Source organism: Brachyistius frenatus, unplaced genomic scaffold (genome assembly GCF_029030835.1).
Source record: "Brachyistius frenatus isolate BFR_SWC_R1_liver_20210118 unplaced genomic scaffold, ASM2903083v1 Contig_443, whole genome shotgun sequence".
Classification (NCBI taxonomy): domain Eukaryota; kingdom Metazoa; phylum Chordata; class Actinopteri; family Embiotocidae; genus Brachyistius; species Brachyistius frenatus.
The window spans coordinates 94,298-110,000 of NW_027211042.1; the positions used below are offsets into that span (position 1 = coordinate 94,298).

Genomic DNA, 15,703 nt, shown 5'->3' on the forward strand with positions numbered 1-15,703 from the left:
TTTGGACTGTTCTACACACACTGTTGTGTTCCTTTAAAGACTGTATCATTCCGCCTCCAGAAATAGTCCCTGATAAATCTGCTTCTCAAATTGAATGCACTGTTTACCTGATCAGCACCTTCTCTGCCGTTGTAGGTGTTGTGAGTCAGAACTTCTCGTGTGTCATTGAACAACATACATCTGTCTTTAAAACCTGATATGAGTTATTGTTGTAGAGAAGGAACAGTCTGAGTGTGGAGGAGGTTTCTGACCTGTTTTCACTTTGTTTTCATGAAAGATGTAAAAACATGTTCTGTGTTGAGAGTACAGAAGGATGATGTAGGATGATGTGAAAAGCTGGGGAACAATCATCAGTAAAAGACAGGGAAGAAGGGGAAAAAGGTGGGAGAAGGAGGGAAGAGAGGGAAGGAAAAAGGGAAGAGAGAGAAGGTAGGAGGAGGTTCAAATCCGGTCCAAAGCCATCAGACGTCTGACCTCTGACCTCCTAAAAGATGACGAGAAAACATCCACAGCCGTTCTCTTCTTTTATTTTGTAACATTTTATTTTGCAATTAGTGGCTTTAAAAACAGCTGTGAGGTTTGATACAAAGACCTTCATCACGTCATCGGTAGATAAAACGTAATAAAACATCAACAGGTTGTTCATGTCTTCACTGCAGCTCTGTGTCTGGCTGTCTGAGGACAGAAGGACGTCTCAGTGCTGTCTGTCCGTCTGTTCAGGCGTCCTCGGGACAGTAGTGAGAGGACGAGAGCCACTTCACAGGGCCGTCCCTGAAAACATACACAACTCACTGAGCTCATACTACACACCGTTTTATGTGATGTGAGTAGAATTAGATGAAGTTAAAATCTGATTTATTGTCTACGTCCTCCACATCTCCCTCTCCTCCATCTGTGTCTTTCCTGTCCTCCCTCCTTCCTTTTCTCTGTCCCTTCAAAATAAACCTGAGTGTCTCCTCCCACCAGCCCTCCTCTTACTGTTGGGGACGTTGAATAAAGAGACATAATTCAATACGTGTCTCCATGTTGGACAGCAGGTGTGTTTGTACCTGTGGTATTTCTGTCCCTTCCTCCTCTGGTACTCTCTCTCATCCACCGTCCACACAGCTCCTTTTCCTCCCTCCACTCGCACAAAACACTTGTGAAGGCTGAGGTTGTGACGCACTGCATTCTGGGTGGAAGATACAGGTACAGGAACATTATACTGGCATGGCAGCGAGGTGAAAATTTGATGATTTAAGTTAACCTGTGTGTGATATTAACGTGTCGGAGTTCAAACCTTCCAGGTAGCCGTGTTGTGTCTGAAGTAGAAGAACATGGTGGTGAACCAGTTGTAGATCTCGTTCAGGGTGCGCTGTTTGTCCGGAGACTCCAGGATCGACTTCAGACGGTCAGACACAACGTGAAGACAACATCCGACACATTAGTTTAGAGAACACAGTCTGAATCTGTTTGTGAACCTGGTGTTGAGCTGTGGGATTCATATACACCTGTCTCACAATCACAGTGTTACAGTTTTTCTGAATCACTAAAACACTGAACAACGTTCTCTGAACCAAACACTCAGCAGCCTGAACACATTAATTGAGTCACACACTCTTTTGGCAAAACCGTAAACAATATTCACAAAGTTAAAGACAGTTAACAGATCTCACTGACTCTTTTTGCAAAACTCTAAACACATTCTCACTCACTAAAACACATTTTTCACTGTGATGTACTTGTAATGCATAATAGTGACCACAGGTAGCAAAAACTGAACACAATTAAAGCACAAGTGTCAGAGCTTAAACACAATGACTCAAAATTGATAACACGTATTGCAAATGATGTGACTGAACCAATATAAGCCAGTTCAGAGTGTAAAGGCTGTTGACAGAAGCTATCGGAGAGACACAGGAAGAGTGAGTCATTGTAAGAGGTGGTGCAGGTGGAGGAAGAGGAGGAGGTGAGGAAGAGCAAGACAAAAAAAAGCAATTTGTGATGAAATCTGAGCTGCTGTAACAAACCATGTTGTTGTTCATGGAAAGACAATGAGGGAAGTAAGACAAAGAATAAAGGTCAACATCAGCATATTCTCTGTGTCCCCCATCATCCAGAGATTGAGAGAAGAGAACATGTAAACATTTCTTCTATTATTGAAAGTTTTCAGTACTAGTGTAGATACAGATGTTTCAGTAAATCATTTTGTCAATATAAAGGAGACTGGGGGAAAGTCCATCAGTATTTCTATGGTACTGAATGTAGATTTTTGTTCCTGCATGTTTACTTTTTGTGGAATTGATAGATTCTACTTTACAATTAGTCCTTTTCCACAACTTTAATCATTATTGTACGAACATGCTGTATCCACAGAGTTATGAATTTATTTAAATACGTTGAAAAATAAGGAGCTGCAAAGATGAATTTTTGATGGTTGTTTCTGTAAAAGAGTGTGAAACAGTTTAAAAAAAAGTGTGAAACTGTGTTAAACTTTGTAAAAAGAGTGTGAAACCATGTAAAAGGGTGAGGAACAGTGTGAAAGAGTGTAAACGAGTGTAAAAGAGAGTGAAAGAGTGTAAAAGAGTGTGAAAGGGTGTGAAACAGTGTAAAAGAGTGTGAAAGTGTCAGGATTTCCTGCCTGTGTCTCTTTTGTCTGTCATGTGTTCTTGTGTTGGTCTGTGTCTGGAGGGCGTGGACTTGTTCACTGCTCACCTCCAGGCACCTCCCACTATCACCTGATCAGGTTTGCACAGCTGTCTCTGGTTCCAGTAGTCACCACCTGGAAGTATATGAACCACGGTCCTGCACTCCACCTGTGTCAGTCAGTCCACTAACCTCACCTGGTTCTACTCTGCAGTGATATAAGTCAGTTTGCATATGTTTAAAATTCCGGTTATTGTGATCCTGTGATCTTGTTGTGATCTTGTTGTGATCATGTGATCCTGTGATCTTGTTGTTATCTTGTTGTGATCATGTAATCCTGTGATCTTGTTGTTATATTGTTGTGATCCTATTGTGATCTTGTTGTGATCTTGTTGTGATCCTGTGATCTGGTTGTGATCTTGTGATCCTGTTGTGATCCTGTGATCTTGTTGTGATCCTGTGATATTGTTGTGATCTTGTGATCCTGTGATATTGTTGTGATCATGTAATCCTGTGATCTTGTTGTTATCTTGTTGTGATCCTATTGTGATCTTGTTGCGATCCTGTGATCTTGTTGTGATCTTGTTGTAATCCTGTGATCCTATTGTGATCCTGTGATCTTGTTGTGATCTTGTTGTGATCTTGTTGTGATCCTGTGATCTTGTTGTGATCTTGTTGTGATCATGTAATCCTGTGATCTTGTTGTTATATTGTTGTGATCCTATTGTGATCTTGTTGTGATCTTGTTGTGATCCTGTGATCTGGTTGTGATCTTGTGATCTTGTGATCCTGTGATCTTCTTGTGATCTTGTTGTGATCCTGTGATCTTGTTGTGATCCTGTGATATTGTTGTGATCTTGTGATCCTGTGATATTGTTGTGATCATGTAATCCTGTGATCTTGTTGTTATCTTGTTGTGATCCTATTGTGATCTTGTTGCGATCCTGTGATCTTGTTGTGATCTTGTTGCGATCCTGTGATCTTGTGATCCTGTGATCTTGTTGTGATCCTGTGATCCTGTAATCTTGTTGTCATCCTGTTGTGATCCTGTGATCTTGTTGTGGTCCTGTGATCTTGTTGTGATCTTGTTGTGATCTGTGATCCTGTGATCTTGTTGTGATCTGTGATCCTGTTGTGATCCTGTGATCTTGTTGTGATATTGTTGTGATCCTGTGATTTTGTTGTGGTATTGTTGTGATCATGTGATCTTGTTGTGATCCTGTGATCTTGTGATCTTGTTGTGATCCTGTGATCTTGTTATGATCCTGTGATCATGTGATCCTGTGATCTTGTTGTCATTCTGTTGTGATCCTGTGATCTTGTTGTGATATTGTTGTGATCATGTGATCCTGTTGTGATCCTGTGATCTGGTTGTGATCTTGTTGTGATCCTGTGATCTTGTTGTGATCCTGTGTCAGTTCACAGGCGCCACACAGTCGATCCTGCCTGATGTGCTGTTTCGGTCCAAGGGGAACCATACAGCCCAGCCGGCCTGATATCCTGTGTTTTGGGGAATAAATATCCTTACCTAAAGTCCTGCTGTTGTCCGTCCTGCATTTGGGTTGGCTTACACCACATATCGTGACAGAAAGAGTTTTTCATCAGTGTGGAAGGATGTAAATAAGTGTGAAAGAGTCTTAAAGAGTGTGAAACAGTGTGAAAGAGAGGGGGAGAGTTTAAGAGTGTGAACGAGTTTAAAAGAGTGTGAAACAGTGTGAAAGAGTGTAGGAGAGTGTAGAAGAGCTTGAAAGAGAGTGGAAGAGTGGAAGAAAGTGTGAAAGTGTAAAAGAAAGTGGAAGAGTTTAAAAGAGTGTCAACGAGTGTGAAACAGTGCAGAAGAGTGTATAATAGTGCAGAAGAGTGTATAAAAGTTTGAAAGAGTGAATTGATCTCTGGTGGCACCAGTGACAGTCAAAGCTTTCAGACTTCACCGATGACTGAACCTGGCTGAACAAACTCACCCATCTTATCAGGAAGGCGTAGGTGTACGGAGGTCTGATGTTGTTTAACTTGTAACAGTCAATACTTGGACCCAGATCTGAAAAAACAGAAGATTACACTGTCATCAAACATGGAGGATCTGCATCATGTATGTATGCAGCTGTCTGCAAACACCTCAGGGAAGGTATGCTATATGGAGAGGTTGACACTGCACAACAATAAAGAGAGGAACACAACCACACAACAATAAAGAGAGGAACACAACAACACAACAATAAAAAGAGGAACAAAACAACAACACAACAATTCAACAACTAAACAAAACAACAATTCAACAACTAAACAAAACAACAATTCAAAAACTAGACACCACAACAACTCAACAATTCAACAATTAAACAACACAACAATTCCACAACTCAAAAACACAACAATTCAACAACTAAACAACACAACAACTAAACAAAATAACAAAACAATTCAATAAATAAACAACACTACAACTAAAAAGTACTACAACTAAACAACTAAACAACAGTACAGCACAACAACAGTACAACACAACAACAGTACAACACAACAATTCAACAATACAGCTATTCAACAACTAAACAACACAACATTTCAACAACTAAACAGCACAACAATTCTACAACATTATGACATTATAACACAACAACTAAACACAACAATTCAACAACTAAACAGCACAACAATTCCACAACTAAAGAATGCTACAACACAACAACTAAACAACAGAACAACTAAACAACACAACAATTCTACAAAATTACAACGCAACAACTAAAATACACAACAACTCAACAACACAGCTGTTCAACAACTAAACAACACAACAATTCAACAACATTACAACACAAAACCTAAACATAACAACAATTCAACAATCAAACACAACAATTCAACAACATTACGACGTTACAACACAACAACTAAACACAACAATTCAACAACTAAACAGCACAACAATTCCACAACTAAAGAATGCTACAACACAACAACTAAACAACACAACAACTAAAATACACAACAATTCAACAACTAAAAAGCACAACAATTCCACAACTAAAGAATACTACAACACAACAACTAAACATAACAACAATTAAACAACACAACAATCCAACAACTAAACAGCACAACAATTCCACGACTAAAGAATACTACAACACAACAACTAAAATACACAACAATTCAACAACTAAACAACATTACAACTAAACAATGCAACAATTCAACAACTAAACAACACAACAATTCTACAAGATTACAACGCAACAACTAAAATACGCAACAATTCATCAACTTAACAACAAAACAATTCAACAACTAAACAACACAAAAATTCAACAACTAAACACATTTCAACAACTAAACAACACAACAACTAAACAACACAACAAATAAATAACACAATTCAACAACTAGAGAATACTACAACACAATGACTAAACACAACAGTTCAACAACATTAAAACACAACAACTATACAAAACAACACATCAACTAAACAACACTACAATTCAACAACTAAACTAAATTACAACTAAACAACACAACAATTCCACAACTAAAGAATACTATAACACAACAACTAAACAACACAACAACACAACAACTAAACACAACAATTCAACAACATTACAACACAACAACTAAACAAAACAACACATCAACTAAACAACACTACAATTCAACAACTAAACTAAATTACAACTAAACAACACAACAATTCAACAACTAAACAACACAACAATTCAACAACTAAGCAACACAACAACACAACAAATAAACAACACAACAATGCAACAACATTACGATATTACAACACAACAACTAAACAGCACAACAATTCCACAACTAAAGAATACAACAACACAACAACTGAACAACACAACTAAAATACACAACAATTCAACAACTAAACAACATTACAACTAAACAACACAACAATTCAACAAATAAACAACTCAACAAGAAAACAAGAAAACAACACAACAATTAAACCATGTAACAATTCAACACGCAGCAATTCAACAACTAAACAACACAACAATTACATGACTAAAGAATACTACAACACATCAACTAAACAACACAACTAAAATACACAACAATTCAACAACTAAACAACATTACAATTAAACAACAAAACATTTCAACAACTAAACAACACACAAATTCAACAACTAAACACAACATTTCAACAACTAAACAACACAACAACTAAACATAACAACAATTAAACAACACAACAATTCAACAACTAAAGAACACAGCAACTAAACAACACAACAATTCAACAACATTACGACATTACAACACAACAACTAAACACAACAATTAAACAACGAAACAGCACAACAATTCAACAACTAAACAACACAACAACACAACAAATAAACAACACAATTCAATAACTCAACCACACAGCTGTTAAAAAAAACTAAACCAAACAACAATTCCACAACTCAAAAAAACACAACATTTCAACAACTAAACGACACAACATTTCAACAACTAAACGACACAACATTTCAATAACTAAACAACAACAATTCCACAACATTACGACATTACAACACAACAACTAAATACAACAATTCAACAACTAAACAACACAACAATTCCACAACTAAAGAATACTACAACACACCAACTAAACAACACTACAATTCAACAACTAAACTAAATTACAACTAAACAACACAACAATTTAACAACTAAGCAGCACAACAATTCAACAACATTACGACATTACAACACAACAACTAAACACAACAATTCAACAACTAAAAAGCACAACAATTCCACAACTAAAGAATACTACAACACAACAACTAAACATAACAACAATTCAACAATTAAACAACAAAACAATTCAACAACTAAACAACACAACAAGAAAACAACACAACAATTAAACCATGCAACAATTCAACACACAACAATTTAACAAATAAACAACTCAACAAGAAAACAATTCAACAAATAAACAAAATTACAACTCAACAACGCAACAATTCAACAATTAAACTAAATTACAACTAAACAACACAACAATTCAACAAATAAACAACTCAACAACAAAACAATTCAACAACTAAATAACACAACAAGAAAACAATACAACAATTAAACCACGCAACAATTCAACAACAAAACAATTCACCAACTAAACAACACAACAATTTAACAAATAAACAAAAAAACAATTCAACAAATAAACAACTCAACAACACAACAATTCAACAAATAAACTAAATTACGACTAAACAACTCAACAATTCAACAACTAAACTAAATTACAACTAAGCAACACAACAATTCAACAACTAAGCAACACAACAACACAACAAATAAACAACACAACAATTCAACAACTGAACAACACAAAAAGTATGACATTTACACATTTAATTCACAATATGGGGCCAGTGGTATGTACAAAGTAAACAGTGTTGGAAAAAAAAATCAGTCCATCATAGCGATGCACAACAACACAACAATTCAACAACTAAACATTACAACACCACAACTAAACAACACAATTCAACAACTAAACACAACATTTCAACAACTAAACAACACAACTAAACAACAAAACAATTCAACAAATAAACAACAAAACAATTCAACAAATAAACAACTCGACAACAAAACAATTCAACAAATAAACTAAATTACAACTAAACAACACAACAATTCAACAACTAAGCAACACAACAACACAACAAATAAATAACACAACAATTCAACAACTAAACATTACAACACCACAACTAAACAACACAACAATTCAACAACTAAACACAACATTTTAACAACTAAACAATGCAACAATTCAACAACCAAACAACACAACAACAGAACAACTAAACAACACAACAATTCAATAACTCAACCACACAGCTGTTAAAAAACTAAACAACACAACAATTTAACAACTAAACAAAACAACAATTCCACAACTCAAAAAACACAACAACACAAAAATTCAACAACTAAACAACACAACAATTCAACAAATAAACAACATAACAACTAAACAACTAAACAATTCAACAACTAAACAACACAACAATTCAACAAATAAACAACTCAACAAGAAAACGATACAATAATTAAACCACACAACAATTCAAAAAGAAAACAATTCAACAACTAAATAACACAACAATTCAACAACTAAACCACACAACAAGAAAACAAGAAAACAACACAACAATTAAACCATGCAACAATTCAACACAACAATTCAACAACTAAACAACACAACAATTAAACCGTGCAACAATTCAACACACAACAATTCAACATGAGCCACAGCTGGTATGAAAAACTCCCTTTTAATTGGATTAGACCTCCAACAGAACCAGACTCAAAGGTGGAAAACATCTGTTAAGAGAACCAGATAGAAACATGATCCAGAAACACCGCCGCCTTCTCTGGACCGAGATCATTGAAGATGGACTCAGGTGAAGTGGAAAACTGTCCTGAGGTCTGATGGATCACAATCTGAGATTCTGTTTGAAAATCATGGACGCTGCATCCTACAGGTTAAAGAGGAGAGGGACCATCCAGCTTGTTATCAGCTCAGTTCTAAAGCCAGCATCTGTGATGGTACAGGGATGCATTAATGCACATGGCATGGGTAGCTTGAACATCTGGAAGGAAGCATTAATGCTGAATGATATATTCAGGTTTTGGAGCAACATATGCTGCCATCCAGACAACGTCTCTTTCAGGGAAGGTCTTATTTATTTCAGCAGAACAACGTCCAACTACATTCTGCATGTATTCCAACAGCATGGCTCCGTAGTAGAAGAGTCCGCTGATAAACTGGCCTCCTACAGTCCAGACCTGTCACCCATTGAAAACATCTGGAGCATCAGGACATGAACAATACAACAAAGGAGACCCTGAACTGTTGAGCAGCTGAAATCCTCTATCAGGCAAGAATGGGACCACATTTCACTTTCAAAACTCCAGAAACTGGTCTCCTCAGTTCCAAAATGTTTCCAGAGTGTTGTTAAAAGAAGAGCTGATGGAGCACAGTGGTAAACATGACCACAACAGGGGTGTATAAACTTTATCATGGAGGAAGTGTGAATGTTAAAAGTAGAGTTGGGGTCTGCCTCGTGAACCAAAACTGGAGCTGGTTCCACAGGAGAATGTTCTGAGGATGATGTGGTTCTGAAGATGTTCTGCTTCTGAGGATGTTCTTCTTTATGATGTGATGGTTCATATAAACAATAAAGATGTTGCTGCGTCAGTGCGTTAATGTCCAGTGTTACCTGGCAGAAGATGAGCAGAACCAGCAGCTCTGTAGCTGTGTTGGCTCCACTCCTCCAGATGTTTGATGCTCCATTGTTGCACTCTGTCTCCGTCGGTTGCCGCAGGCAGTGCCAGGAACACAGGAAGTCCATGTGGCCACTGAGGAGCTGCTTTCTGCATGCAGTGATGGAGATGAACATGAACATATTATCTTCAGGGAAAATACCAAAGAAGGAAGAAATGAAGAGTGAAATGAAGAACCTACCAGATCAGAGTATTTACGGTCGGAGAGATGAAGCTGCATCGCAACCAGTTTCTGTTTCTCCAGAATGAGCTGAACAAAAACATAAAACTGGCATCAAATAGTATAAAAGTTCCACAGCTCAGTCATTAGTTACAGATTCACCTGGACAGCAGCTGTGGGACTCACCTGAGTCTCCAGGTACTGAACTGGACCCACCAGGACTCACCTGAGTCTCCAGGTACTGAACTGGACCCTCAAGGACTCACCTGAGTCTCCAGGTACCGAACTGGACCCACCAGGACTCACCTGAGTCTCCAGGTACCGAACTGGACCCTCAAGGACTCACCTGAGTCTCCAGGTACCGAATTGGACCCTCCAGGACTCACCTGGGTCTCCATGTACTGGACGATGTCCTGCTGGACCCTCCACTGAGCAATGCTCCTGTCTCCATGTCCGTGTTCAGAGTGGAGGTGTCTGCAAGATCAAAGGTTAACAATTTTTTTTAGGTTTACTTGAAACAGTTCAGTGAGAAGTTCTACTATGTTGAGAACAGTTCTGGTTCTAGTTCTGTCTCCCTGCTGGGTCTTTACTCTGACCACAACGTTAACTCATTAAAAGTCCTGATGTCCTTAAAAGTATGAACCTACTAATACAATTCAGTTTATGTCAAATCTGCTGTTTGCAGATGATGTGATCCTGTTGGCCTCTTCAGACTCCCAGCATGCACTGGGCGGTTTGCAGTCCAGTGTGAAGTTGCTGGGATGAGAGTCAACAGATTTGAGGCCGTGGTGCTCTGCTGGAACCTGGTGGATGTTTCCCTTCATGTGGGGACGAGGTTCCTGAACCAGCGAAGGAGTTTCAGTATCTCGGGATCGTGTTCACAGTGAGGTGAGGATGGAGGGTGGAAGGTGGAGGATGGAGGGTTGGAGGATGGAGGGTAGGAGGGATGGAGAATGGAGGAAAGACGATGGAGGGATGGATGGTGGAGAGAGGAGGATGGAGGGATGCAGGATAGAGGAATGAGGAAGGAGGGTTGAAGGATGGCAGAAGGAGGGTGGAGGTTTTTTGTTTTCTTTGTTTGTTTTTTGATTTTATACACTTTATTAATCCCCGAGGGGAAATGTCTTCACTACAGCAGGGGGGCTCTCAGGGGGGAGATGCTGCAGCAGGCTGCCACTAGCGCGGCGCCAGGTAACCTGACCTGAGGTGCATGTTTTTGGATGATGGGAGGAAGCCGGAGAACCCGGAGAGAACCCACGCAAGCACAGGGAGAACATGCAAACTCCGCACAGAAAGGCCCAGGACCGGATTCGAACCCGGAACCTTTTTTGCTGTGAGGTGACAGTGCTAACCACTGCACCACCGTGCCGCCCATAGGTTTGAAGGACCCCTCCACCTTCCATCCTCCACCCTCCTTCATCCATCATCCATCCTCCATCTTCTCCCCTCCACCCTCCACCCTCCACCCAGGGACTACGTTGTCGTCATGGTGTCCTCAGTGTCTCCACCGATTTACCAAATCGATTCCATTCAGATTCACAAGGTTCTGATTGGGTTCGATCAATAAAGCCGTCAGTGGACAGGAAGTGATGGTACTCACTTTAAGAAAGCAGAGAAGTCTTCGGTCACGGCGTTACAGCCGGGCCAGCGACACAGCCCGCTGACGAACAGAACCCTCGACCAATCAGAGATGCTGCAGACACACAAACGTCTCAGAGACATGAGGACATTGAAACATACAGACAGCTTGATGTGTTCCACATCTGGTCTGGATTATTTCCAATGTTGCGATTCATCTCCAGATTAAATCACATCAAAAAATGACACTCCACTGATAGAGACTCACAGCTGACTGAGGCTGTGAGGATAGTTTCTAATTCATCGTGTGAGACAGTCACCCATCATGAAGTCGGGCCTCGATGGACGCGTGAAGACCATCTGTCCTCACGGGGAGGAGGGGACGGCTCGGTCTGGGAGAGGACACCCTGGATGGAGGAGACGGCTGAGGAAGATTTCCTCCATCCTCCTCCTCTTTACAGGTGGAGCGGGCTGCTCTACTCTCTGGATGAACTGGTGGCAGATGGAAGTGATGGAGGTTTAAATCCTGTGTGTGTGTTGTGTTGTGTGTGTGTGTGTGTGTGTGTGTGTGTGTGTGTGTGTGTGTGTGTGTGTGTGTGTGTGTGTGTGTGTGTGTGTGTGTGTGTGTGTGTGTGTGTGTGTGTGTGTGTGGTGTATGTTGTGTGGTGTTGTGTGTGTTGTGTGGTTTTGTGTGTTGTGTGTGTTGTGTGTGTGTGTGTGTGGTGTTGTGTGTGTGTGTGTGTTGTGTGTGTGTGTGTGTGTGTGTGTGTGTGTGTGTGTGTGTGTGTGTGTGTGTGTGTGTGTGTTGTGTGTGTTGTGTTGTGTGGTGTTGTTGTGTGTTGTGTGGTTTTGTGTGTGTTGTGTGTGTTGTGTGGTGTTGTGTGTGTTGTGTTGTGTGTGTGTGTGTGTGTGTGTGTGTGTGTGTGTGTGTGTGTGTGTGTGTGTGTGTGTGTGTGTGTGTGTGTGTGTGTGTGTGTGTGTTGTGTTCTGTGGGTGTTGTGTTCTGTGGGTGTGTGTTGTGTTGTGTGGTGTTGTGTGTGTTGTGTTGTGTGGTGTTGTGTGTGTGTGTTGTGTGGTGTTGTGTGTGTTGTGTGTGGTGTTGTGTGTGTGTGTTGTGTGTTGTGTGTGTGTTGTGTGCTGTGTGTGTTGTGTGTGTTGTGTGTCAGCGTACCGTTTTGTCTCCTGGACTCTGCTTGTGTGACCTTCCAGAGGACTGAAGGTCGCTGCTGCTTCGTTCTCACTTCGTCCATCTTGATCAACACTGGAGGGAAAAACACGTCAACTAACATCGTCTCCTAAAATTAGTGACGCTGTGTAAAATGTAAATAAAAACAAAATGCAGTGATTTTTAAATCTCATAAACTCATATTTAATTATAAATTGATTAAAGATAACATATCAAATGTTGAAACAGATTTTGTTTTGTTCTTTTATTCCATCTTCATAGATTTCGGTCCAGACGTGTTTCTGATCACGTTTCTATCTGGTTTCTTCTTTCGGAGAGTTTTAATCTGCAGCGATGAACAGATGTTCCTCCAGATGTTTATCATCTTTACATAACTTTTCCATCTTTTGTTGATGCTGTCACAACTTTTTAGAGACGTGTTGCTGCCATCAAATAAAAAATGAGCAGATATTTTTCATAAAACAATGAAATTTCTCATTTTCAACATTTGATATGTTTATAATTAAATATGAGTTTATGGGATTTGCAAATCGTTGCGTTCTGTTTTTATTAACATTTTACATGGCACCACTACTTTTTAGGAAGCGGGGTTGTGTGTATCGGGTGGGACAAACTGCATCAAAATGAAGTCACATGAAGAACGGTTGAACGGGTCAGATGTTCCCGACCCGACCTGACCCGACCCAACCCGACCCGGTCGGCCTGCAGGAAGGTTCTGCGCAGAAATATTCCACAATCATCACAGCTGTGCAGCTTCTTGCTCTGCAACACAATTCACTCTATCTATTGGGACCCTTCATCTTTGAACACACTGTGTACGTATCTGAAAATAACCCCCACACACACACACCAACCAATCAGAATCCAGCATTCACTGTAGCCATGGAAACATGAAAGTGGTTGAAAACATTAAATGTGAAGGTTTTCCTGCAGCGGGCTGACTCAGAGAGAGGCTGTGGTTGTTCACAGGTGCAGCCATACACACGCACACAACACACGCATGCGCACACATGCATGCGCACACATGCATGCATGCACACACACCACACACCCACACACACACTGATAGCATCTCTGAAGCTGCTCTACTTTTGTGCTGCACACCAACACGTCACCTGCACCCACTGAGTCTAAACTCCTCTTACAGTTTTCACTAAAGATCTTTCACTCGTATGAAAACAGGCTGAATTTCAATGGATGCTAATGACTCCACAATATATTCAGTAGAAGACACAGTTAGTGATTTAAATGGATCAGGAGTTGAAGTCTGTGGAAGACCGGATCAACAGTAATAGAAAGATGCTAAAGAGCAGAAACTTCAATAATAATAAACATTGTTTGGTGTACTTCAGTTTTAAATTATGGTATTTCTCTGAAAATGGTACATTCAGTCAGAGCCGGTCTGTACATTAATAACCGTCCATCCACCCTGACCTCCTCCAGCTGTGTTTTAAAGTGACCTGGAAGTGTTTCCCAACTATCCTGTTTATAAAGTATCCTGAATTCTTCTTCCACTTCTCACACATACATTATTTTTCCAGATGTTATCTGGACCCTCTTATTATATATTTTGTGTTTGTTCATCAGTTTAATAACTTCTTAAAGCTTCTTAAATCAGTCATTTTCACTTCAGTATGAAATCAAACCTTCGATATTTAATATTTAAGTGTTTAACAGGTGACGTCTCCTCCATCTTGGCTTCAGTTTCTTATTTTAAAAACGTGCTGCTGTGGTCAGAGTTGTTTAGTCATGAAGTCCTCAGAGACTCTAATGAAATATTCTGAGTTGTCTATGACTCAAACATCAGAACGCTTTCTCTCTCTCATGTCTCTGTCATATCAGAGTCTCCTTCAGGCCATAGGGAAGCGTGCATCACAACAAACCTGACAGCAGACACCGAGTGTCTCATGCAGATTAACACCCACAGAACAGGAATTGGGTAGAAAGTGAGAGCAGCCATGTTTGTGGCTTCGTCTTTCTTTCTCGCGTCGATGCTACTCAGAAGAGATTCAGAGCTTCTCTCTCTGATGTGATGCCTGACATTTGGTTTGTTTCTGTGAGTCAACATCTGTCTGTATTTCCTGTTTGGATTCAGAGATCAGCCACATTACAGTGTGGAAAGTTGCAGATGCCTCATACTGGTACTACTATCAATGTGTGGGTTTACTATTCAAACTCCAGATCTGAAATCACTCACATCAGTCACATCCATTCTTAAAATAAATCAGGAGAAACTGTAATCTTCAGATCAAACAAGAGTTCAAGGTGTTCAAAGAAAACTAGTTACATTACATTATATAATATATTAAGTGCAAATGAAGATTTTAAATTGAACCTGAAAAAATGATATTAATTAATAACAATGTGCAATTCAGTCACTTTTTTTTTATTTCATTAAAGTAACAAATTTCAATTTATCATATTCATAATAATCTACATAATAATAAACACAAGTAAACCGATTCAACAAACATTGCTGTTTATATTTTATGCATATTTTATGCAGTCTGCTGGATTTTATTTATACATATATTATAGCATATCCTCAGTAATCAATCAATCAATCAATCAATCAATCAATTATCAAATCAAATCTGATTCAGACCAATGTGATGTCATCAGTACAGAAATAATCCATCTTTGTGTGAAGATGGTGTGCTTTATGTTAATCGGCTGCAGCTCTCCTGTCTGTATTAATAATCATGTCTTTCAGAAGTTTTATGGTCTCAGCCTTCAGAGGCATCGCTGCAGATCAACACGTCAAATAAAAGGAGGAAAAGGAAGTCTGCTGACTCTCTAAAGTTTCTCTGAAGAGATCACGAGATGAGAGC

General features: G+C 39.4%; 1 protein-coding gene across 1 annotated transcript in view; it reads right to left on the minus strand.

Annotated features, from left to right (window-relative positions):
* Positions 1-543: 543 nt before the first annotated feature.
* LOC138637220 (forkhead box protein P1-like) overlaps positions 544-15,703 on the minus strand; it is a 20,885-nt gene continuing 5,725 nt past the window's right edge. Inside the window, exons 2-11 of the mRNA XM_069725740.1 lie at positions 12,858-12,947; positions 12,007-12,178; positions 11,709-11,801; positions 10,495-10,582; positions 10,130-10,198; positions 9,885-10,038; positions 4,587-4,663; positions 1,280-1,381; positions 1,050-1,171; positions 544-771 (exon numbers count right to left, since the gene is read on the minus strand). Of these exons, the coding sequence (XP_069581841.1) occupies positions 717-771; positions 1,050-1,171; positions 1,280-1,381; positions 4,587-4,663; positions 9,885-10,038; positions 10,130-10,198; positions 10,495-10,582; positions 11,709-11,801; positions 12,007-12,178; positions 12,858-12,936 (1,011 nt within the window). The 5' untranslated portion in view covers positions 12,937-12,947 and the 3' untranslated portion in view covers positions 544-716. The remainder of the gene's footprint in view (positions 772-1,049; positions 1,172-1,279; positions 1,382-4,586; positions 4,664-9,884; positions 10,039-10,129; positions 10,199-10,494; positions 10,583-11,708; positions 11,802-12,006; positions 12,179-12,857; positions 12,948-15,703) is intronic.